The sequence below is a fragment of the Panthera tigris genome, chromosome F3 (genome assembly GCF_018350195.1).
Source record: "Panthera tigris isolate Pti1 chromosome F3, P.tigris_Pti1_mat1.1, whole genome shotgun sequence".
Classification (NCBI taxonomy): domain Eukaryota; kingdom Metazoa; phylum Chordata; class Mammalia; order Carnivora; family Felidae; genus Panthera; species Panthera tigris.
The window spans coordinates 59,401,563-59,426,354 of record NC_056678.1 but is presented as its reverse complement, the minus strand read 5'-3'; the positions used below and the strand labels follow the sequence as shown (position 1 = coordinate 59,426,354).

The 24,792-nt window shown below is 46.4% G+C and overlaps 1 protein-coding gene across 2 annotated transcripts; it reads left to right on the top strand.

Annotated features, from left to right (window-relative positions):
* Window positions 1–226: 226 nt before the first annotated feature.
* Window positions 227–23,623, top strand: HHIPL2 (HHIP like 2). Of its 2 annotated transcripts, none has more exons than XM_042976631.1 (9): window positions 227–590; window positions 3,562–4,214; window positions 5,099–5,242; window positions 8,068–8,324; window positions 9,192–9,318; window positions 15,312–15,457; window positions 19,618–19,699; window positions 21,756–21,838; window positions 23,014–23,623. In XM_042976631.1, exons 1-9 carry the CDS (start codon window positions 288–290, stop codon window positions 23,376–23,378), a joined length of 2,160 nt encoding a protein of 719 aa, XP_042832565.1. In that variant the 5' UTR covers window positions 227–287; the 3' UTR covers window positions 23,379–23,623. The 2 variants fall into 2 exon arrangements, with proteins under 2 accessions (XP_042832565.1, XP_007078188.1); XM_007078126.2 differs by having other exon boundaries at window positions 8,068–8,399.
* The last annotated feature ends 1,169 nt before the right edge of the window (window positions 23,624–24,792 follow it).

Below are 24,792 nucleotides of genomic sequence, written 5' to 3'. Positions count from 1 at the left end.
GCCACGCACCCCAATAACTCAGCAGTAGGGGGCAGAACGTGGCACCGGCTTCGTGTCTGGGTTGGAAGGGGCAGGGACACCTCTCACTGTTTTCACGGAGACACTTGGCCACCCAGACCGCGGAAGGGACACTGCTCAGAAACCACCTCAGGGAACCTGGTGGGGGGAGGTGGGGGGGTGGGGAGGAAGGAAGAAAACAGCCTGGGGGTGGGGAGAGGGAGGGAGCTTGTGCACAGCAGGGAGCCAACCTGAGCCAACACAGCAGCCTGAGACTTCCCAAGCCCAGAATGCTGAGGACATCTATTCCCCGGGCCCCCAGCCTCCCCACCTCTTCTGGCATTTTCCACCTCTGCCTCACATTCTTGTTGGGCCAGGTGGGCTTGCTGCAGGGACACCCCCAGTGCCTGGACTACGGGCCCCCCTTCCAGCCCCTGCTGCACCTGGAATTTTGCTCAGACTATGAGTCCTTCGGCTGCTGTGACCAGCACAAGGACCACCGCCTTGCTGCCCGGTACAGGGTCATCATGGATTACCTTGACCTCAAGGGCCACGAGCTGTGTGGTGGCTATATTAAGGACATCCTCTGCCAGGTGGGCCTGAGCCTAACCCCTCAGCACAGTGACGGGGGGAGGCTTAGCGGGGTGCTGGGCTTGGTGGCGTGGGTCCTGGGTGGAGGGCTCCGTGGGCACCTGACATCTGCCTCTCTGCGTGGGTGCACTGAGGCCAGGGGGTGCTGGGGTGGGCTCCAAGAGTCTCCCCTGGGGTCTGCTGGCCCTCGTGGTTTGTCACACAGGAGGAGGAGGTGGGTGTCCCTCATGGAGCTCTCAGGGCTGCGTTGTCTGGGTCCCTCTGCGTTGCTCTGCTCGGGGAGGGGGGCACAGCACGCACAGGTGGTGGTTACGGGGAGGAGGGGGGAGGTGGAGGGAGTGGAGGCACCTGCTGGGGTCCTCGTCTGGGTCCTTTGTGCCAGGGGGTCTCGGGGTGGTGATGGAGGTGGCGAGGTGGGGTGGTGGGGGGCCCTCCCCAGCATCGTGGAGCCGGGAGGCAAGGACTCACAGAGTCCTTTTCTGGGGGCCAGAGTGCACGTCCCTGGCGGGCATCCCCCCCTGCCGGTGCAGGCAGCACGCACCGACCCTGGAGAGAGGTGCTCGGGGTGCAGGGGACAGTCGCACTGGAGAGCAGATGAAAGGTGCGGGGGGTGGGGGCTGTAATAATGCGCTGGGGGCAAAGAGGCAGGAAGCCCCCCTGCAGACCTGACATCTGACACCCTCCTGGGCGATGTCAGCGCAGGTACAGGCTCTCCCGCTGCCACCATTCCCTGGCGCACCAGCTGCCCCAACTCCCGTGCTGGGGACACAGCAGCCAGCCTGGGTGGCATTGCCCAGGGCTGCAGTCTCCGACCTCAGGCACCACCCCTCTGCTGTTTCCAAGGAGAATTTAACTCCAGCCGTTTGGGGCAGAAGCCAGGCTCTTAGGAGCCGCACTAAGACTATTCATTTCCAAGAGACCCCCTGGTAAGGATGTCTCCACCCTCCCCTCCCCATCCTCCCACTTTCCCTATTGGGTGAAGTCTCAGAAAGCCAAATTCAGCAGCTCTCCTGCTTTAGGCGTTGGAGGAATCAGAATAACCTACGTGAGTCTATTTATTACAATTCCCCAGCCCCTCCTCTTTCCGCACACACGGTGTATGCCCAGCAAAGGCTTCTGCGGGAAGTTGTTCTGACCCCCATTGTACTGGTAAGGAGACAGGAGGGTTTTTTAATGTGTTGTTTTTTTTTTTAAGTTTATTTATTTTGAGAGAGAGAGAGAGAAAGAGAGAGCACTAGTGGGGTAGGGGAAGAGAGAGAGAGAGAGAGAGCGAGCGAGAGAGAATCCCAAGCAGGCTGGAACTCACCAACCATGAGACCATGACCTAAGCAGAGATCAAGAATCAGAAGCTTAACAGACTGAGCCACCCAGGCGCCTGGAGGAGTCCGGAGTTTTAAAGAACTTGTTTAAGGTCAGACACAGGGCTGGGGGCACAAATCTACAGGCTGAGGCTCCAAGTCTCCTGCCCTTTTGATCATATTTGCCAAAGGCAGAGTCACAACAGCACAAGCCATTTCCTTAATGGTTTCCTGCCCTGGGGCAGGTGGAGGTTCCTTTAGAACAAGCCTCAGTGTTCCTTGCTCCCTGTCCCCAGTGCCCAGAGCAGTGTCAGACTTCCAGGGGACCTCTTCCTGGGCCTTATTTTCCTTAATAGAGAAACCATATCCTGAGCTAACTGAGTAGAAGCAGCTGTGCAGACTCTAAATTTCTGCATGAGTGTCCCTTGGTGAGCGGCTCACAGCCCGCTTTGTTCACTGCTCTCTCATCCTGATTTATAAATTTTTTAAATGCTTATTTATTTTTGAGAGTCTGTGAGCAGCAGAGAGAGAGAGAGAGAGAGAGACAGAGGATCCCAAGCAGGCTCTGTGCCGAGAGCTGAGAGACCGACTTGGGGCTCCAGCCCACAACCCTGGGATCATGACCTGAGCTAAAATCAAGAGTTGGATGCTCAACTGACTGAGCCACCCAGGCGACCCAGCACTTAAAGATTTTTTTTTTTAACTTTTAAAGATGTTTTCATTTTTGAGGGGGGGAGGGGCAGAAAGAGAGGGAGACACAGAAGCCGAAGCAGGTGCCAGACTCTGAGCTGTCAGCACAGAGCCTGACACGGGGCTCGAACCCACAAACCGTGAGATCCTGACTGAGCCCAAATCGGACGCCCAACCGACTGAGCCACCCAGGCACCCCAAGACTTTTAATAAATAAGTGAAGAAATTGCTAGATGCCTAATTTCTGGGAGTGATAACATCGTGTGTCCATTTTGGTAATTTCATTTTTAGCTGTAAAGTATTTCAACCACACAGGAAAGCACAGAAAACCAACACCCAGATTAACAAATGTGAAACTTCTGCTACATTGATTCAGATTTGGATAAAGACAGAAAACCTTGCAGATACAGCATTTATACTAAAGGGAAAGATGGAGAAACTTGGTACTCTTTATTTATTTTTAATTTTTTTTAATGTTTTATTTGTTTTTGAGACTGGGAGAGACAGAGCATGAACAGGGGAGGGTCAGAGAGAGGGAGACACAGAATCCGAAACAGGCTCCAGGCTCTGAGCGGTCAGCACAGAGCCGGACACGGGGCTCGAACTCACGGACCGCGAGATCATGACCTGAGCCAAAGTCGGCCGCTTAACCCACTGAGCCACCCAGGCTCCAAGAAATTTGGTACTCTTTAAAAAAGAAAGAAAGAAAAAGTCCACCACTTACTAAAACTTTCAGGGTCAAGAACTAAGTTAAAATGCTAAAGACAGTACAGCGGGTGAGAAATATTTCCCCCTCTTTTTGCCTTCCAGAAGCACTAACTGGCTAGAAAATGTGGCCCCAGGAAAGGGCTTTACCAGTAGCTGGTAATAGAAACTCTAGAATCCGGATTCTGTCCTAGACCGTTTTCCTTCCGCTTGCTCACAAATTGGGACCAGCCCCACGGTGGCCAGTCCGACTACCAGCTGGGCTTCTGTTTCTTTCCAGGAGTGCTCACCCTACGCAGCCCATCTCTACGATGCGGAGAACCCTCAGACGCCCCTCCGGAACCTTCCTGGCCTCTGCTCCGACTACTGCTCTGCCTTCCACTCGAACTGCCACTCTGCCATCTCCCTACTGACCAATGACCGCCGCCTCCGGGAGACACGGGAAAAGGATAGTGCCCACTTCTGTCACCTCCTCAACCTTCCCGACAAGGACTACTGCTTCCCTAACGTCTTGAGGAATGACCATCTCAACCGCAACCTGGGGGTGGTGGCTGAGGACGGCCGGGGCTGCCTCCAGCTCTGCCTGACCGAGGTGGCCAACGGGCTGAGGAACCCCGTCTCCATGGTCCACGCGGGGGACGGCACCCGTCGCTTCTTTGTGGCCGAGCAGGTGGGGGTGGTATGGGTCTATCTGCCTGACGGGAGTCGCCTGGAACAACCGTTTTTGGACCTCAAGAACATCGTACTGACTACTCCGTGGGTAGGGGATGAGAGAGGCTTCTTGGGATTGGCTTTCCATCCCAGATTCCGCCGCAACCGCAGATTCTACATTTATTATTCATGTCTGGGCAAGAAGAAGGTAGAAAAGATCCGGATCAGTGAGATGAAGGTTTCTCGGGCTGATCCCAACAAAGCCGACCCCAAATCAGAAAGGTGAGATGTGCCCATGAGAATGGGCAACTTTGGGCTGTGTCCCAAAATAATGCCAGTCTGTCCTCTGAGGCGATAGAGGGACATTTTTCTGGTTTCAGAGCCACTAGCTTCTAATGTTGACAAAGGAGTCATTGTTGAATAACAAGGACAGACAAGTTAGGCTTCTGAGTCGAGGGTCTTTGTGGCGTGTAGCCATCCCTTAGAGTTACCTAATCAGAACCATGCTTGCTTGTTTTTACAGAATTGTAAGCAATGGCCAGCAGCCACAGGGGCTTGAGAAATGATTATAGATCAAGTCAATATATTAAACGTAATAGTGGCCTCTGATTATTGTGTGGTCGTTGGATTCCAGGCCCTTTAGCTTGAACGTGGGAATTACCCTCACAGGAAGCTGTGGCATAAGGCCATAGATCTATGGATGCCCAATCAGATAAAGCACTTAATTCTGACTCCAAGCTCATGGTCTTTCCACTCTACCACTCTGCCTTTTGTCCTTCTTTCCTTTCTGCCTTCTCTCTCTTTTCCCATATAGCCAGGTTGGGGGATCGAAAAGAGTTTGGAGAACTGATTGATTAATCCCTGCTGGGCTGTGCAAAGGAAGGGGTTAAGAGTTCTGGTAGAGCAGAGAGGAAGGCCGAGCCCCCCAAAAGAGTGATTGTTACCCTGGCTGTGTCCACAGCTCATGAAATCACGATCTGAAAGAAGAATGATCCATGAAGGAGGCATACTGGGAAACAAGGGGTGTCTCAGAGCTCCAAGCTTTGTGATCATTGGAAACTCTGAAGCAGGTCTTGGCTGGATGGGACCAGTCATTTCTCGGTCTCTCAAGAGGATGCAGTTTCAGTTTGTATCAAAGCTTCATGCATGGTTTCTTCTCCTTCCAGAGTCATCTTGGAGATAGAAGAACCAGCCTCAAATCATAACGGTGGACAACTTCTTTTCGGTGTGGACGGCTACCTGTACATCTTCACCGGGGATGGAGGGCAGGCCGGGGATCCCTTCGGCAAGTTTGGAAATGCTCAGAACAAGTAAGCTGGTTGGATCTGTCCTCCCACCCCCTTTAGGGTGAGCCCTTGGTACGTTTTTGCTGAGATGGAGTCTACAGAGGGTCACATCCAAATCACCTACTGCAAGATGTAACCCCCTCTGTTGAGGCAAGTGGGAGGAAGAATTGGTTTTCTGTCCTATAAATTTCAGGCACACGTGCTTTGTGGTAAGTAATATTATGGATGCACAATGTAACTCTCAGAATGCTATGCAGAGACGAGTTCAGAATGTTTCATATATATATTCGACACACATAATACTTACTGTGTGTCAGGTACTGTTCTGAATACCTTGTGTGTATTTAAGAACATAATTCCAGGGGCACCTGGGTGGCTTGGTTGAGCATCCGAATTCGGCGCAGGTCATCATCTCGCGTTTTGGGGACTTGAGCCCCACATCGGGTGCTCTGCTCTCAGCACAGAGCCCACTTTGGATCCTCTGTCCCCCTCTCACTCTGCCCCTCCCCTGCTTGCACTCTCTCTTCCTCTCTCTCTCTCAAAAATAAATAAACATTAAAAAAAAAAAAAGAATGTAATTCTAACATCCCACAAGGGCAGGAATTTTTATCTATTTTGTTAATTGATGTATCCCCATCACCTAGTAGAGTGCCTGGAGTGGGGGTCACTTCAGAAATACTTATGGGATGGATGGTTCCTATGAAGTGTAGGTATTATGATAGTCATGTCACAGCCCAGAAAATAGAGGCAGAGAGGAGTAAAGTAGCTTGTCCAAGGCCGCACAGCAAGTAAGTGGCAGAACCAGAATTTATACTCCGACAATCTGGTGCAAGAGAGCCCAATGAGGGTCCTGCTGCCCTAGATAAAAGTCATGTGATCCTTTGCACCAGCAAGTACTTGAGTCCCATTATCCCTACTAGTAAAATATTAAAGTTCTAAGAATCAAGAGCTAACATCTGTCAAATGCCTTTACCGCGTGTGGGGAATTGCCTTACATGCTCCATGCAAGATACCTCCCTTAACCCTTACATTGTAACCACACTGCAAGCTAGTGTTTCTTTTCCCTGCTCTACAAATGTGGAAATGGAGTCCCAGAGACCACAGTTGCCCTCAGAGCCACTCTAAAAGCTCTTTCTATGACCACAGTGCTATATGAGGAAGAACAGAACCAGCCCCTTTTAGGAATTCATGCTATTATTGCCCATGTCGGCAGCTCGTACATTGAACTACAGAGAAGGTTAGCATGGCGCCTGGGCAAGGATGAGTGCAAATTCGTGAAGGTTTCATCTTAAAAAAAAAATTCAGGGGCGCCTGGGTGGCTCAGTCGGTTAGGCGTCCGACTCTTGATTTCGGCCCCACTGTCATGATCTCACGACTTCGTGGGTTTGAGCCCCACATCAGGCTCGGTGCTGGCAGTGTGGAGCCTGCTTGGGATTCTCTCCCTCCCTCTCTCTCTGCCCCTCCCCCACTGGCACTGTCTCTATTTCTAAATAAATAAACTTAAAAAAAAATCCATAGTGTTAAACCAAACCTGAGAGAAACCATTCCATCTCTCTCAAAATGTTTAAAAAAACATTTTAAAAATGGAAACTACAGCTTGCTTGCTCTGGGTTACATGGGCCAGGGTCACATCAAACTTTTGCCTAGTATTTCTCTGTGAGCTCAAACCTGTCAAGTCTTAACATTTGCATATACACATATATCATATAGACATGACTATATGTATATGTGTGTGTGTGTGTGTGTGTGTGTGTGTGTATACGCACACATATAATCAGTTCATGCACATACACATATAATATCATGTGTGTATATAAAATCATGTCTCCCATGTGACTCCTAGCAGTTGTTTGGCATTGACTATCAGTAGGTCCCCCTGGGCGATCTCTGATCCTGTGCCATTTTATTTTACCTTATTTTCTATTTTATTATTTTATTTAGTTTGAAAGTTTGAATACTTAACACAAAATCTACCCTCTTAAAAGATTTTAACTGTAACGAAAATTTTTATTTTATTTTTTTAATGTTTATTATTGAGAGAGAGAGAGAATGAGCAGGGGAGGGACAGAGGGAGCAGGGAACAGGGATCTGAAGTGGGCTCCACACTGACAGCAGAGAGCCTGATCTCAGGCTCAAAGTCATGAACCGTGAAATATGACCCAAGCTGAAGTCAGATGCCTAACCAACTGAGCCACCCAGACACCCCTAAAAATTCTTTTAAGTGTAAATACAATATTGTTAATTGTAGGGACAATGTTGTACATCAGATCTCTAGAACTTTCTCCTCTTGTAAACAAATGTTCGACTGGTATATGGAAAGATGCTCGGGGCGCCTGGGTGGCTCAGTCGGTTAGGCGTCCGACTTCGGCCCAGGTCATGATCTCACGGTCCGTGAGTTCGAGCCCCGCGTCGGGCTCTGTGCTGACAGCACAGAGCCTGGAGCCTGTTTCAGATTCTGTGTCTCCCTCTCTCTCTGCCCCTCCCCTGCTCATGCTCTGTCTCTGTCTGTCTCAAAAATAAATAAACATTAAAAAAAAAAAATTAAAAAAAAAAAAAGAAAGATGCTCAATGTCACAAATCATCAGGGAAATGCAAATCAAAACCACAATGAGATATCACCTCGTATCTATTTGGATGACTATTACCCCCGCCCTTCCAAAAGACAGCAGGTGTTGCTGAAGACATGGAAAACTTTGCATACTGTTGTTGGGAATGAAAAATAGTGCAGCTACTGTGGAAAACAGTATGGAGATTCTTCAAACACATTACAAATAATACCAGCAGATGATCCAGCAGTCCGGTTTCCGGGTACTTAATCTGCGCCTATTTCCCGGCCCTCTTTCTTTCAGAAGTTCCCTGCTGGGGAAAGTGTTAAGGATCGATGTGAACGGGGCAGGCTCTGATGGCAGGCGGTATCGAGTCCCCCGCGACAATCCGTTTGTTGCTGAGCCAGGGGCCCACCCTGCTGTCTATGCCTACGGGATCCGAAACATGTGGCGCTGTGCCGTGGACCGAGGGGACCCCATCACACGCTGGGGCCGAGGCCGGATGTTCTGTGGGGACGTGGGACAGAATAGGTTTGAAGAAGTTGACCTCATTGTGAAAGGTGGAAACTATGGCTGGAGGGCAAAGGAAGGGTTTGAATGTTATGACCGAAAACTTTGTCACAATGCCTCTTTGGGTGAGAAGCCTCTGGGTGATTTCTTGAATGAATTGAGCGGGTTGGACGTGGAGGTGGGGGAATAGAACCTGAGAATGTGCTGTACCAGGAAGGGTCATTCAGGTGCCCTTGTTTCTGTCCTGCAGGATGTAGTGTTGGCCAGGAGCATGTTGGATGTTTGTTAACCTAAGCATTTGAATCTTGGGTGGATTGAAGGAGCGGGATTGACCTGGGAATCGAGATTTTAAATAAATTACCCACATGATTCTCAGGCATACTATCTTGAGAACCACTCACAGAGGCAAATTGGTGGCTGTATGTTTTTAATTTATTTCCCAATTGGAATAGCCCACTGAAATCACCTTCCAGATACATTCAGGTGCTATATTCCATATACAATCCCTAAACATCAATAATCAAGGTGTGTGCTTCACCAGTGTTTAATCTTTTTTTGGCCCTCTAGGTTACAAAGGAGTCTTACAGACCCTTTACAGACAAGTTTTTCAAATCCTTAAACCTGAGTATGTGCCATGTCAACCTAGGGGATAAACTTAGGTGTGTCGATTACCTGATCACTGCCTCATAGGTGGGGGAATTTTCGGCTTCCTCTCTGCATGCAGAGACCAGTCACATGGGAAGCTCACCAATATCGTGGCTGGTCTGTTGAGAAAAATAAATGTGATTCTCTTGGCCTTACCAAAGACCAAGAGATAAAGTGTTCTCCACTCAGTCAGGCAACTGCATTAGAAAGCCCCAACTTATTCCTCGAAGTTATCAAGTGTCAGCCACGACGTTGTCTTTGTTCCTGGACAGATGACATTCTGCCCATCTATGCTTATGGCCATGCAGTGGGGAAGTCAGTCACCGGAGGATATGTCTACCGTGGGTGTGAATCCCCAAATCTCAATGGCCTCTACATCTTTGGGGACTTCATGAGTGGGTAAGAAAGGATTAATATCTCCTTTTTTTTTTTTTTAATATTTTTATTTATTTTTGAGACAGAGCATGAGCAGGGGAGGGGCAGAGAGAGAGGGAGACAGAATCTGAGGCAGGCTCCAGGCTCCGAGCTGTTAGCACAGAGCCTGATGCGGGGCTTGAACTCACAGACCGTGAGGTCATGACCTGAGCTGAAGTCGGACGCTCAACCGACTGAGCCACCCAGGCACCCCTCCTTTCGTTTTTTTAAATTTTAACATTTTTATTGGGATTTAAGTTACATGTGGTAAGATGCAATCTCTAAGAGCACAGTTGGATAAAGTTTTACAATCTATGCGCTTGTAGCTATGTCAAGATGCCGAACGTTTCCATCATTCTAGAAATTTCCTTCTTGTCTATTGCCTGTCAGTACCACCCCTTTCTCCTTGACACTCACACACACACAGAAGCACATCAGTCAGAGATAACCACTCCCATCACACATTAATTTTGCTTCTGGGACTTAATACACGTGGAATCATATATATGTATTCTTTTTTGTACATGTATGGCTTCTGTCATTCAAGAATATCAGTGAAATTCATCACTGTTGTCACATGTATCAGTAGTTTTTCCCCTTCATTGCTTTGTGATATTCAATTGCATGAATATACCACAAATTATTCATCTATTCTCCTATTTTTGGCTTTTCCAGTTTTTTACTGTATATTTATTTTATATTTATTATCTATTTGTTATATATATTATGTGTGTGTGTGTGTGTGTGTGTATTGGGTTGTATCTGGCTACCTTGTCAAACCCTTATTAGCCCTTTTGGCGTGTGTGTGTGTGTGTGTGTGTGTGTGTAGATTCTATTGGGTTTTCTATGTAGAAGATCATTTTGCCTATGAATATAGATACTTTCCTTTTCCTGAATCGAAAGCCTTTTATTATTGACTTACTGCTTCGTCTTACACCTTCAGTACAACATTGGATAGAAGTGGGGGAAGCATTCCATTTTCACCAATGAGTATGATGTCAGTTGTAGGTGTTTATACATGTCCTCTATCAGATGGGGAAGTTTCCTGTCTGTTCTTAGCTCACTGAGAGTTTGTATTAGGTATGGGTGTTGTGTTTTGCCAAATGCATCTTTGCATCTAGCGAGAAAATCATGTGGTTTTCTCATTTTTAGTTATTAACATAATGGATTGCATTGATGGATTTTTAAAAAAAATTTTTTTTTTTTAACATTTATTTATTTTTGAGACAGAGAGAGACAGAGCATGAGCAGGGGAGGGTCAGAGAGAGAGGGAGACACAGAATCCAAAACAGGCTCCAGGCTCTGAGCTGTCAGCCCAGAGCCCAATGCGGGGCTCGAACTCACGGACCGCGAGATCATGACCTGAGCCGAAGTTGGATGCCCAACCGACTGAGCCACCCAGGCGCCCCTTGAGGGATTTTTTTAAATCATTGAAGCATTCTTGCATTTCTGGAAGAAACACGACTTGGTCATGATGTATTATCCTTTCAGCATATTGTTGGATTTGACGTGCTAGCCCGTTGTTTGAAAATTTTGCATCTGTGTTCATGAAGGGATAGTGAGCTATAGTTTTTCTTTCTTGGAATATCTTTGCCAGATTTTGGCATCAGGGTAACGCCAGCTTTAATAGAATGATTTGGAGAGTGTCTCCTCCTCTTCAGTTGTCTGGATGAGTTTGTGAAAGAGAGGTATTATTTCTTCCTTACATGTTTCTTCCAAGTGAAGCTGTCCAGGCCTAATGTTTTCTTATAGACAACGTATAGTCAGGTCTTGGGTTTTGATCCACTCGGGCGATCTCTGTTATTTGTTTGTTTGTTTATTATTTCTTCTGTCTTTTAGTTGGTACATTTGGACCATTAATATTCAAAGTGGTGGGGCTTCTGGGTGGCTCAGTCGGTTAGGTGTCCGACTTCAGCTCAGGTCACGATCTCACAGTTCGTGAGGTCGAGCTCTGTGCTGACAGCTCAGAGCCTGGAGCCTGCTTCAGATTCTGTGTCTCCCTCTCTCTCTGCCTCTCCTCTACTTGCACTCTGTCCCTCTCTCTCTCTCAAAAAAAGTAAATATACATTAAAAAAAAAGAAGCCAAAGTGGTTATGGATTTAGTTGGATTAGTATCTACCATAATTATTACCGCTTTCTATTTGTTGCCCTTGTTCTTTGTTCCTATTTTTTGTCTTTTCACTCTTTTTCTACCTTTTGTGGATTTAACTGAGCATTCTATATAATTTCGGTTCTCCACTGTCATAGCACATCACTCATAGTTTTTTTTTTTTCCTTTTTCAGTGGTTGCATAGAGTTTGCAATATACATTTACAACTAATCCAAGTCCACACTCAAATAACATTATACCACTTCGGGATGGAAACTGAGGTCACTGACTTGACACTGTCATCTTTTCTAACACGTATGTTTAGTGCTACAAATTTCCCCTCAGATACTGCTTTAATGGCATCCCATAAATTTCAATAGATTGGGTTTTCATTTTCATTCAGTTGAATATATTTTCTAATTTCCCCTTGGCTTATTTTCTTACAAGTTAGTTTGAAGTGTGTTATTTATTTCCAAATATCTGAAGATTTCCTGAGGTCTTTCTGCTGTTTGATTTATAATTTAGTTTGATTGTGGTCACAAACAAACTGTGTATGATTTGCAAGATTACTCTGGATTATCTAGGTGGGTCCTAAATGTAATCACAGATATCATTAGAAGAAGGAGGTAGACGGAAATTTGAAGATAGAAGAGATAGAAGTCAGTGTTAACAACAGAAGTGGTATGATGAGACTGTGAGTCAAGACATGAGGACAGCTTTTGGAAGCTGGAAAAGGCAAGGAAATGGATTCTCCTTTAGAGCCTCCAGCACCTTGATTTTGCCCCCATGGAACCCACTTCAGGATTTTGGCTTCCAAAACTGTAAGAAAATAAACGTGGGTTATTTTAAGCCAAGTAGTGGTAATGTATGACAGTGGTGGCAAGAAACAAATATAGTTACCATTCCCAATATTCTTCATTCCTTTCTGTATATTTCCTTTAGATGTAATTTTCTTTTTTTTTTTTTCTTTTCTTTTTTTTTTTTAATGCTGGAAGAACTTCCTTTAACATCTTTTGAAAAATGAGTCCAGTGGTGATGAATCCTTTCTGCTTTTGGTGTCTTTTTTCCCCTTTGTTTTTTAAAGATATTTTTGCTAGGTATAGAAGTTTATGTTGACCTATTTTTTCTTTAATTCTTTTTTTTTTTTTTAAGATTATTTATTTTGAGAGAGAGAGAGAGCAGGGGAGGGGCAGAGAGAGAGGAAGAGAGAGAGAATCCCAAGCAGGCTCTGCACTCTCATTGCAGATGTGGGGCTCAAACCCATGAACATAAGATCAGGACCTGAGCTGACTTCAAGAGTGGGATGCCTGAGCCATCCAGGAGCCCTTCTTGAATTCTTTAAAAATATTGTTCATTATCTTCTGCTTTGTCTTAATTCCAATGAGAAATCTGCTGTCATCCTTAAATTTGTTCCTCCATATTTAATCTGCCATGTTTTCTCTGGCTGCTTTTAAGATTTTCTCTTTATCACTGGTTTTGTGCAATTTCATTATGATATGTGTTCATGTAGTTTTCTTCTTGTGCTTAGATTTGGTTGAACTTCTTGGATTTGTGAATTTATAGCTTACATCAGATCTGGAAAATTTTTGGTTATAATTATTTCAAATATTTTTTCTGTTTCCCCACCCTGTTTTTTCTTCTCATTTTCTTCTTGAATTATGTGTATATTAGGCTGCTTAAAGTTTTCCCACAGCTCACTGATGATCTATACATGTTGAAATTTTATTCCTTTTTGTGTTTAATTTTGGATAGTTCCTATTGCTGTGTCTTCAGTTCATGAATCTTTTCTTCTGCAATGTCTAATCTGCCATTCATTCCATCCAGTGTTTGCACTGATGGAATTTTTTACCTCTAGAAACTTGATTGGGGTGTTTTGTGTATGTCTCATGCCTCTACCAACTTTTTGAATATACGGAATCATAGTAAAAACCACTGTTTTTCTCTGCTAATGTTCACATTTGTGGCAATTCTTTGTCAGTTTTGATTGACTTTTCTCTTTATTATGGTTTGTATTTTCCTCCTTCTTTATCCGCCTAGTAATTTTTTATTGGATGCCAGACATTGTAAATTTAACATTGTGGGTGCTGAATATTTTTTGTATGTCCATAAATATTCTTGAGCTTTGTTCTGGGACAAACTACTTGGAAATAGTTTGATCCTTTCAAGTCTTGCTGTCAATATTTGTTATGTAGAACCAATGTGGTGCTTATTCTGGAACTATCTATTCCTCAATATTGAGGCAGGATTTTCCTACAAACTCTTTTCAGTTCCCTGTGAATTATACTTACACTGTGCCTGACCCTGAGTAAGAGCCAGGTGCTTTTCTTTCTAATTTTCCCCCTGATTTAAGTAGTTTCCTCATATGTATGTGCTGTTAAGTATACTGATGAATACTTGCGGGGTACACTTTGCAGATCTCAGGAGCCTATTCTCTGTGCTTCCCTCTTTTCTCCAATATCTGTCCTGCATACTCTTCCTATATAGGTCTTCCTGGACTCTTTTCAACTTCCTGTCTTTTCAACTCAAGGAGTCTGCTGGCTCTGCCTGTGTTATCCTTCCTCAAGCTGGAAACTTTTTCAAGGTAGTAGACTGGGACAATTTTAGGGTTTACCTTGTTTATTTCCCATCTCATAGGGAACATAGCCCTTTGTTGTCTGATCTCCAATGTCTTTTATATTTAGTTATTTATTTAAAGTAAGCTCCATGCCCAATGTGGGGCTTGAACTCATGACCCTGAGATCAAGAGTCACATGCTCTACTGAATGAGCCAGTCAGGTGCCCCTCCAGTGTCTTTTAAAAACTGTCATTCTAGGGGTCACGTGGGTGGCTCAGTTGGCTAAGTGTCCGATTCTTGATTTTGGCTCAGGTCTTGGTCTCACAGTTTGTGGGTTTGAGCCCCATGTCGGGCTCTGCACTGACAGTGTGGAGTCTGCTTGGGATTCTCTTTCTTTCCCCCTCTCTCTGCCCCTCCTCTGGTCTCTCTCTCAAAATAAATAAATAAACTTAAAAAATTGTCATTCTATTTTGTCTAGGTTTTTGACTGCTTAAGATGAGAGGGTAAATCTGGTCCTTGTTACCCCCATCTTCATTAGGAAGGATGGTAATATTGTCATACTGCAATTCTTGGTTCCAGAGGTTGGGTAGAGTTAGTAATTGGTTAGTTCTTTTATCGTCACTTGTTAGATCTCTGGGATTTAATTGTTCTTTGTGTTTTCCCCATAATTCCGTCTGCTTACATATCACTTGGTTGATACTCAGTGATTCTTAGTCAAAGCATATGCACCAGAATCACCTGGGGTTGAACATCTCTTGTTTCCATAAAATGTTTCATGTGAAACCCTGATATACCCATATTCCTTTTAAAAAAAAACCCTGCTTTTAGGTCAAATAGATGATAGAGGGATATTAAAGTATCTACCTGCTACTCCATAGACATAATAACAATGAAAATAGCTACGAGTTTTGAGCACTTACTATATGCCCAGCTCACTGGGGAGATATTCATGTATATTATCTTAACCTTTGCAACTTTTGTCCGTGGTAAATTCTATTACCATTCCCCATTTTACAGATAAGGGAACTGAGGCTCAGCTAGTTGAGCAACTAGCCAAAGGTTGCAAACTAATAGAAATTAGATTAGTCTTTTGTAGTAATGCAGCCTTTACTGAGCACCAGACTCCTCCTATAATAGAAGTTGAGCTTCTCCATCTAGCACAAGCAGGTGACCAAGGTATCTCGAAATAGCTTTTTGATTCTTGGGAGAGGCTAGGTGTTGATCACCTATGGGTGACTCAGTGCTAGTACTCAGAGATTCTTTGTTTCCAGGAGGAAAAATATCTGCAGGGTGAAAATATGGATTCCTATAATAAAGGTTTTATTTTTCATCTAGTCGACTTATGGCTTTGCAGGAAGATAGGAAAACCAAGAAATGGAAGAAACGGGACATTTGCCTGGGCAGCACTGAATCCTGTGCCTTCCCAGGGCTGATCAGCACCTACAGCAAATTTATCATCTCTTTTGCTGAAGATGAAGCAGGTAAAAATATACAGGGTTATTCTGTTTCTGCTTACTGGAACTTAAATCATCACGGGCATTGTGAGCTAAACATTTATTATAATAATTATTACTACGGTTACTATCATTTTCATTTAAGTAGCAACCGTCCCTTCTATTTTCACTACCATTTATTTTTTAAAATTATTTTATTTTAGATGTTTATTTATTTTTAAGAGAGAGAGAGAGAGAGTGTGCACATGCACGCTCGGGGAAGGGGCGGGGGTGGGGGTGGGGGACAGGAGATCCGAAGCGGGCTCTGTGCTGACAGCAGAGAACCTGATGCGGGGCTTGAACTCACCAACCGTGAGATCATGGCCTGAGCTGAAGTTGGATGCTTAACCGACTGAGCCACCCAGGTGCCCCTATTTTTACTACCACTGAGTCAACTTTTTTTTTTTTAATTTTTTTTTTTTTAATATTTTTGAGACAGAGAGAGACAGAGCATGAACGGGGGAGGGGCAGAGAGAGAGGGAGTCACAGAATCTGAAACAGGCTCCAGGCTCTGAGCAGTCAGCTCAGAGCCCGACACGGGGCTCGAACTCACATACCGCGAGATCCTGACCCGAGCCGAAGTCGGACGCTCAACCAACTGAGCCACCCAGGCGCGCCTATTTTTACTACCACTGAGTCAACTTTTATAATGTACTGGATACCATCGTAAACACTTTGCATTTTTTATGTTACTTAGTAATTGCAACGCCACCACGATGAAATTATTAACCCTATTTGTCCAGTGAGGCAACAGACCGAATATGCAACAGAACCTACCCCTTCTTGGTTGGGGCCCACACCGACTGCGGGGGGAGCAAATCAAGGTTTACACTCCGGTCTTTTGATCATGAAGGAGATTCATGTCCCCCTCCCTGATTTCATTCTAATCTGCAGTCACAGGAAGGTGGACAGGGCCAGCCGTGGGGCAGACCACGTGGACACTGATATTTGTCCTGCTGTTGCTGCCTGGGAGAGAGCGCCTGTGGTGATGGGGCCCTGGCCGGCTGTGCTCTTTGCTGACCCTGCCAGGAGCCTGTGGGGTAATTGTTGGGAGCGTGCAAGGGAGAATCTCTTTCCTGAGAGACCTGGGGAAAGGGTAAACAGCTAGGTGGGAGGCTATTCGCTAGACAGACAAGGTCTTTGTTAAGGGCATCAGCAAAGCCAGACGCGTAGGCACCTATGAGACACAAAGACGGAGAGAGACTCGGCTCTACTAAATTTCCCCAAATTTTGTAATCAGAAAATGGATTTTGAATTTCAGCTTTACCTATGCTTTGTTACATTTTGAAAGCTAAATGTTACTTTGTGAGGAGAACAGGGCCTGTGACCTTTCTGGTATTGGGCACTGCTTCTAGTCATGCTCGGAGTCAGGGAAGAGAAGAAAGTGGTCTATCAGGGCCCCTTCCAGACCTGGGATTCTCTGTGAGTGAAAACCAGAGCTTTGCAGGTTTCCTCAGTAATGGGTTTCTTCCCGCTCTGAGCCCTACGGTGCCTGTGCAAGACTTTCCTTTGAGCAAGACGCTAAGAAATCTAGTCAGCTCCTGGACCTTTTCCTAGCGTATGAGAAATAGTTTGAGATGAATATTTTAGAGAAGCAGAGGATATTTTAGAGGATTCAAGCATTCTTAATAGAGCAAAGTGAGTTCCAAATTGGAAGTCCAAACATACGCAAGAGGAGAGAAACCACAGACCGGCAGGATGGTGCTCGGTGCAGAGAGGGCGACGGGAAAGCCACAGGCCTGGCGGGGCCTCTGGAGGCTGATGCCCCAGCGAGGCTGGAGTCCTCCGAGGCCAGAGCTTCCTCTCCCCAGAGGCTAGAGCCCCGGGGGCGGGCCTGCCCTGGCATCCCGGGCTGCTGTCTTCTGCGGCTGGCTCCTTTTCAGGCCTCAGAAACCGTGGCTTTGGCGGTTTGGTTTGCTGTGCCTGTAAGCTTCTCGCAGGAGAAAAACAGGCAGTGTTTGAACACCAGTGGGTACATTTGGCAAACAAGACTAAGTGTCCTTGGCCGAATTTTCTCGAGTGGACTTGCCAGGGTGTTCCCAAGCCAGACTTTGCCCAAGGCGGCCTTGAAGCCAGGAGGGCTGTTTTCAAGGCAAGTTTATTTTCTTCCAGAGTTGCTTGCTCTTGTGTTTTTGTACGGAGTGATTCAGATTTTCTGCTCATGCCATAGCCTTTCCCACTGAAGGACATCTTTTTAGATCTGAGTATGTCATTATTTTGTTATCAGTCACCAGCTGTAGACACGTCGTTGTTGGTTGAACCAGAGCTCTGCCTCCACTGTGGCGGTATTTTCCAGATGTTCTAGCTGACAGCTGGCCACCATGGAGGGCGGGGTGGGCACGGGGCGCCCCCGTTGCTGGGTCCCCGTGGGCTGGATCTCTGAATGTCGGTCACTGAAGTGCATTCTCAAGAGGGCTGGTCGAAGAACTAATGCTTGCAATAAATTTACATCACGTGCATTTTGTTTTACGTGGCATGTTACAGCTTTTTTGTGTGTCTAGTTCTTTTCTGTCCTAAAACGTATTTTTTAAATCGTCAGTTGGAGGGCACCTGGGTGGATCAGTTGGTTCAGTGTCTGACTCTTGATTTTGGCTCATCTCATGGTCTGTGGGATCGAGCCCGGAGTTGGGTTCTGCGATGACAGCATGGAGCCTGCTTGGGATTTTTGCTCTTTTTCTCCCCTGCTTGCCTGTGCTCTCTCTCTCTCTCTCTCTGTCAAAATAAACTCAAAAAAAATTATAGAAATATGCTTCTAGCACTGTTTTCTCCTAAAAATACAATGGGGAGTTTCCGGCATGTTTAGGACATACAATTTACATATTGTGTAGAGACTATGCTGCAATGTGGCGTTTTCAGTCAGAGCAGGTGTGGTTGCGAGGGGCTCCTGCATGAGGGCACCCCGTGTTCAGGCAGACCCTTGGTAGACACCTCCTTTGTCTAATGGAAAGTGCCCGGGATATCCAATCAGAGGAGGCAAATTGGCTGTAGGGCAAGATGATAAACTAGTTCGTGAGCACACAAAATCCAAAGTCCACTAGGCAGCTGTAGGGGGTGCTCCGTGAAGACCGTAAGCCTCACATCCGGCACGAGACAGACATTGGTCACCATCCTCCACAAATTCAAGGAAGAAGGTTGTTGAAATAACTCAGAGCTCTCTAAAGTTCTAGGCTTTTCCAGTTTGCAGTTTAGTAGACATTTACTTCCATGAAGTTGAGAGGGCCATCCAGGGCAGTGGCACAAATATTACGGTATAAGGAGTAATGGCTGATCATCGCTTTCTAATTGAATACCTAAGAGTCATGTGGGGGATCATTAGCCCCATTGTACAAATGAATAGGTCACGTGAGGGTTACACAGGTTGGGAGTTTTCCCAAGACAACGTCTAGCAAATGGTGTTCTCAGAACTCAGTCAGGCGGCTGCAACTCCAACGTTGTTGTTCTCGTCAACCCTATCCTATCTGTCCCTCACAGGTAAGCGTGAGAAGAGGCAGAGTGAGGTAGTCACAGTGAGTGGAGAGTGTTCACACTGGAGGAAATGGGAGGGACAAGGGCTCCTCCTCAAAGAGGTGAAGGAGACCACGGGTAGGGGTGATTTCTGGGGGTTGTGGAGAAGGCCAGGAGTACAGACTGAAGAGTGGGAGGGTCCGGGGAAACGCAGGACCCAAAGGCCAAGGAAAGAAGGTGGTAATGGAAAAGTGAGGCGGGGCTGGTGGGGAGAGGCACCCGTGGACTCAAGAAGGGGCAGTGTGAGGTGACTAATAAATGGTCCTTAGCCTGGAGATCGCTATTTCGGGGTTCCACAGAGAATTGTCAGTAGTAAATAGATGGGGAAGGAAATGGAGATTGGTTAAGGCGAAGTTTCTGACAGCCAAGAGATAAGCGGAAACCTTTGGTCCAGTGAATGTAAACAGAAATGTACCCCTGTTGGGGTACACTCTCAGCTAGTCTTTGAGGACTCAGAGAAGGACTTTCTCCTTGGGGAGCTCACAATCCAGTGAAGGCCCAGCGACAGGATTCTGGGGTTCCCTTCCTGGGGCTCCCTCCATTTCAGGGCTTCCACCCCCTGTGGACGGTTTCCTGTGCACCCAGCTCTGTGTCTCAGCCCTGCCTCACGTCCTATTCCTGATTGTGTGTTTCTGTGTCCTCAGGGGAGCTCTATTTCCTGGCCACCTCTTACCCGAGTGCCTACCTACCACACGGATCTATTTACAAGTTTGTTGACCCATCAAGGTGAGATTTGGTCTCATTTCCTTCTTAGGTGCATTTTTTAAAAGTTTTATTTATTTTTATTTATTTGTTTTGGGGGGCCAGAGAGAGAGAGAGAGAGAGAGAGAGAGAGAGAGAGAGAGAATCCCAAGCAGGCTCCACCAGCGCAGAGCCCAATGCAGGGCTTGAATCCATGAACCACGAGATGGTGACCTGAACCAAAAGTCAAGAGTCAGGTGCTCAACCGACTGAGCCACCCCAGCGCCCATCTTCGGTGCATTCTTATCAGCCCTTATCTTCATGGGAGATCATAAAAATAGTCCTGACTCCCCAGGAATTACCAGAAATGATCAATGAAGCAAATCTGTGCCGTAGATAAAAAGCAGATCGGGCAAACGAATGTGTAGGGCGACGTGTCTGTAGAATTTATGAAATACTTGAGAAATGGTCTCTTTGTGGTTAGAAACGAAGATCTCAAGCCTTTCTGGGATGACAGGTCTAGACCTATGGCTCCTGGTTTTTTCTTTTTCTTTTTTTTTTGATATGCTTCTGGAAACTTCTGTCTGGGATCATCTGACAATTGGGTGTGTACTTGTGACCACTTGAGTGAGTACTGTTGCCCTGTCCCCTGGGTTTGGTGGAGGTCTCAAGGTCCTAGGTAAGTGTCGTAAACCGGTTGTTTAGTGCCTTTTGTGTCCACCTGACCCTTTTGGCAGTATTTATTCACTTGGTGGTGAAGACCGTTTACGTCTGCTCTTTTGCCGACCCGGCTCAGAGATTAACCAAATGATCGGGCAAAAGCCACAACACAGCTTCCCATCTGTGAGGGTATTCAGGTAAGTTACGTTGCCGGAGATACAGCCAGCCGGAGGGGGCCTGGGATAGGAGCCCTCACCATCACCACCATCATGATCATCATCTGTGGGGCACTTGTTATGTACTGGGCACTGTGCCAGGTATCCTTTTTTTCTCTTTTTAAATCTCCTTAAAAAATAATTTTAGGGCTTCTGGGTGGCTCAGTCGGTTAAGCATCCAACAACCAACTCTTGATTTTGGCCATGATCTCTAAGTTTGTGAGTTTGAGCCCTGCATCAGGCTCTGTGTTGACAGTGTGGAGCTTGCTTGGGATTCTCTCTTTCCCTGTCTCTCTGCCCCTCCCCAACTTGCTCTCTATCTCTCTCTCAAAATAAATTAAAAAAATAATTTTAAAAAGTTACTTATCGGGCTGCCTGGGTGGTTCAGTCATTTGAGTGTCCGACTTCAGCTCAGGTCATGATCTTGAGGTCAGTGAGTTCCAGCCCCACGTCAGGCTCTGTGCTGACAACTGGGAGCCTGGAGCCTGCTTTGGATTCTGTCTCCCTCTCTCTCTGCCCCTCCCCCACTCATGATCTGTTCTGTTTCTCAAAAATAAATAAACGTTAAAAAAATAAAAAAGTGGGGCGCCTGGGTGGCTCAGTCGGTTGAGCATCCGACTTTGGCTCAGGTCACGATCTCACGGTCCGTGAGTTCGAGCCCCGCGTCAGGCTCTGGGCTGATGGCTCAGAGCCTGGAGCCTGCTTCCGATTCTGTGTCTCCCTCTCTCTCTGCTGCCCCTCCCCCATTCATGCTCTGTCTTTCTCTGTCTCAAAAATAAATAAAAAAAAAAGTTAAAAAAAAATAAATAAAAAAATAAAAAAGTGACATCAATCACTTATGGTATGCCAAGTACGCAGCTCATATTTGATCTCCCTGTGAGGATAGATACTATTACTTTTTTATTTTATAGATGTGGAAATTGATACATATCAAGGTTTACTTGCTCATGGTCCCCAGGTTTTGAACCCAGTTCTATCTGTCATCATGCCCTTGCCCCTGACCCCCTCACTACCCTCTGTCCCAAGAGCCCATGGTGTCCCTGTGATATCCTTGTTCTTTCTCCTGTCTATCTGAGCTCATCATGTATTTTCTCCTACATCTGCCCCATCCTCATGGATAAAGGAGCGCTGAATCCAGTTCTTGCAAATGTATACCTTCTGGTGACCTTGATTTCCTGGTCCCATCTTCAGAATCTTGTGTCCCCACTTTTTCTATCTGTTTTTAGGCGAGCACCGCCAGGCAAGTGCAAGTACAAGGCAGTGCCGGTGAAAACCAGGAGTAAGCGGGTCCAGTTCAGGCCACTCGCCAGTGAGTCTGTCTTTGTCTCAGGCCTAGGCCTTGGCATTGAGATGCAGGCACAGTGCCCTCTGCAAACACGCTCTAATCTTCCCAGGGTGGGAGGTCTGTTCCCCACTGAGGGCTTCTGCTCTGGATGAGGAGTGTAACTCGTGGCTCAGTCTATACATCTCTGTATACTGGAGTATGCATACCGGGTGGCACCTGCTTCTGAGGAGACCTGTTGTCCTCTATCCACTCATCAGTCATTCACTGGGCATCGTTCACTTAGCATTGACTTTGCGGCAGTCACCGTGCTAATCCCTGGGGCTACAGCAGTGAACCTGACCTGTAGGAGCTCAGGCAAATGTAGTGTAGGCAAATAAAGAAATAAATATAGCATTGAGGTTCTGGTATAACGGCCAGGAGACTGAGGGGACCCTGAGAGTGAGTAGAGTAGGGATTCTGGAAAGACTTATAGAGGAGGGATACGATCTTTTTTTTTTAATTTTTAAGATGTTTTTATTTATTTTTGAGAGAGAGAGAGAGAGAGAGAGAGAACAGGGGAGGGGCAGAGAGAAAAGACACAGAATCGGAAGCAGGCTCCAGGCTCCGAGCTGTCAGCGCAGAGCCCAATGTGGGGCTCAGACTCGTGAACATGAGATCATGACCTGAGCCAAAGTTGGACTCTTAACTGACTGAGCCACCCAGGTGCCCCAAGAGGCATACTATCTTAAGGGAACTATTCCAGAGCCATGAATCACTGGAGTGACCCTATTAAAAAAGTAATATATTTCGATCAAGGCCAGTTAAGGGAATTAAAAAAATATAAGAATTTATATATATATTAAAGATTTTACTTTTAAGTAATCTCTATACCCAACATGGGGCTTGAACTTACAGCCCTGAGATCAAGAGTCACATGCTCTACCACTGAACCAGCTAGGTGCCCATCTAAAGACTGTATATTGGAGAACCCTCATGCAGTCGTGGGTTTCCTGGAGGATGTTTCCCTGGTAGACTCAGTCTCTTTTCCTCCCAAACTCTTGGGGTTCAAAGTCCTTTGGCTTCAGCCCTTCTTTGTTTGAGAGATGCGGGAAGTACGGATCCCCCTACTTCTCCGCCATGTTGGCCCCCCTGGGTGGTGTTTCCCTTAGAGCCACTTTCCAGGACTTCTGTTTCTCACTAAATAAATGTTCGTTTCCCAGAGACAGTCTTGGACTTGCTAAAGGAGCAGTCGAAGAAAGCTGCTAGAAAATTGTCCAATGCAACCTCAGCCTCTCGGCCAGTCAGGACCTCATCTCTGAAAGGCCCCTCCAGGAAGCCAGCTTCTCCCACAAGCAGCAGGAAGACATTTCGAGGGCCTGGGACAAAGAAGAGAGCCAGAGTGTGGTCCCCAGGCTCCCAGGGCATGAGGAAGATGAGGCGGAAAAGCCACAGTGGCAGGGTCAGGCAGAGCCGAGCCGGCAGAAGTCTCCGTCGGCCTTTTCTGTCAGGGTCGCTGGCCGGGGGACGTGCCAGGGGAGAATCACCTCGCCCCATGGGAGCCCCTGCTATTGAACTTGGGCTTTAGGTGGACGGGAGCTGGAGTCAGAAGTGGGCAGGCAGAGGGAGCCTGACTTAGGGCCGGTGTGGTTGTCCTCTCCACTCTTGCTATCTGAACGGATGCTCCTTGTCTGCTTTTATGGAGAGACCCGATCCCACATTGCCAGTGCACCTGGCTAACTGTGTGCACTGGTTGGTAAGCCTCCTTGGACTCCCACGGGATGTCTTTTGTTTTACAAATGCCTACAACCCAAAGTAATAAATCAATACTTGCTCGGACAGACATGTATCCTTTGATCTCTTGGATGTTTGTCTGGCATTAAGAAATCTCGTGTGCTCCATCAGTGTGACCTCACCCCAGGTCCCAGAGGAGGGCTGTAGACACATATTACTTTTTCTAAAATCTTTTTTTAACATTTATTTATTTTTGAGAGACAGAGCAGGGTGGGGGAGGGGCCGAGAGAGAGGGAGACACAGAATCCCAAGCAGGCTCCAGGCTCTGAGCTGTCAGCACAGAGCCCGACGCGGGGCTCGAACTCACGAACCGTGACATCGTGACCTGAGCTGAAGTTGACGCTTAACCAACTGAGCCGCCCAGGCGCCCCTGAAAAGACATATTTCTAAGGAAAGACCCTCCAGCCTGTCCCTGTCCTTTGCCCCAGGCTGCAGCTCACAGACCGAATAAGGACAGGTTACGTTCTGGAACTCTGGCACCTACTAATTTGCCCTGGCAAATAGCAGAATGAACGTGACTACATTTTGAGTACCTATTATGTGCCAAGATTATATACATTATCCGAAACCTCAAAACCTTTCTTCCTATGCGTTGCCATGTAATGTTCTGTTGAAGAGGAGGAAGGTGACTCTTCGTGAGCTTAAGCTACTTGCCCTAGACCACAGCAGGGAGGGGACGGGGAACTGTTCAGCTGGATAGGAGCCAACACCCCTGTCAATACCCTGTGCACCCGCCACCCTGTAGGGCACTCAGCGAGGGCTGGTAGCTCTTACCCGGGTATTTGAGGAGTAAAAGAGTTAAGGGAGGAAATGATCCCCGTCTCTGAGAAGTTCTTCAAATCCTGCAAATCATCCAGAACAGTGTTGGCAATTTGGCTTACAGAGAACAAAAACGTGAAATGCCGGGGTTATGGAGGGCTTTCAGAGGCCATGTAACCACTGCGTTTGATATGCTTTCCATAACCTGCATAGATTTGTTTTAGATCCAAAGAAACAGATTCCATTTTTTTCCTTTAGCAATCTTTATTTGTAGGCTAACCTAACCTAACCAGATCTAAATACATCAGGCCTCTTTTTGATTCCTTTTCTCTTGTTCGGCCTTTATGAAAGATACAAAACACTGGTCATTTACTGAAGATCATTTTTAGATCTTTTTTTAGCCACTTCCTTTGCCCTATCCCATGGCTTTTGTTTTACTTCTGCCTACC

Bases quoted from the DNA above. Each gene is read 5' to 3' on its own strand.
- HHIPL2 (XM_007078126.2), top strand. From the start codon at position 288: ATGCTGAGGACATCTATTCCCCGGGCCCCCAGCCTCCCCACCTCTTCT. The intron at 4,215-5,098 runs GTGAGATGTGCC...TTCTCCTTCCAG, and splicing joins GCCGACCCCAAATCAGAAAG to AGTCATCTTGGAGATAGAAG. The intron at 21,839-23,013 runs GTGAGTCTGTCT...TTCGTTTCCCAG, and splicing joins CCAGTTCAGGCCACTCGCCA to AGACAGTCTTGGACTTGCTA.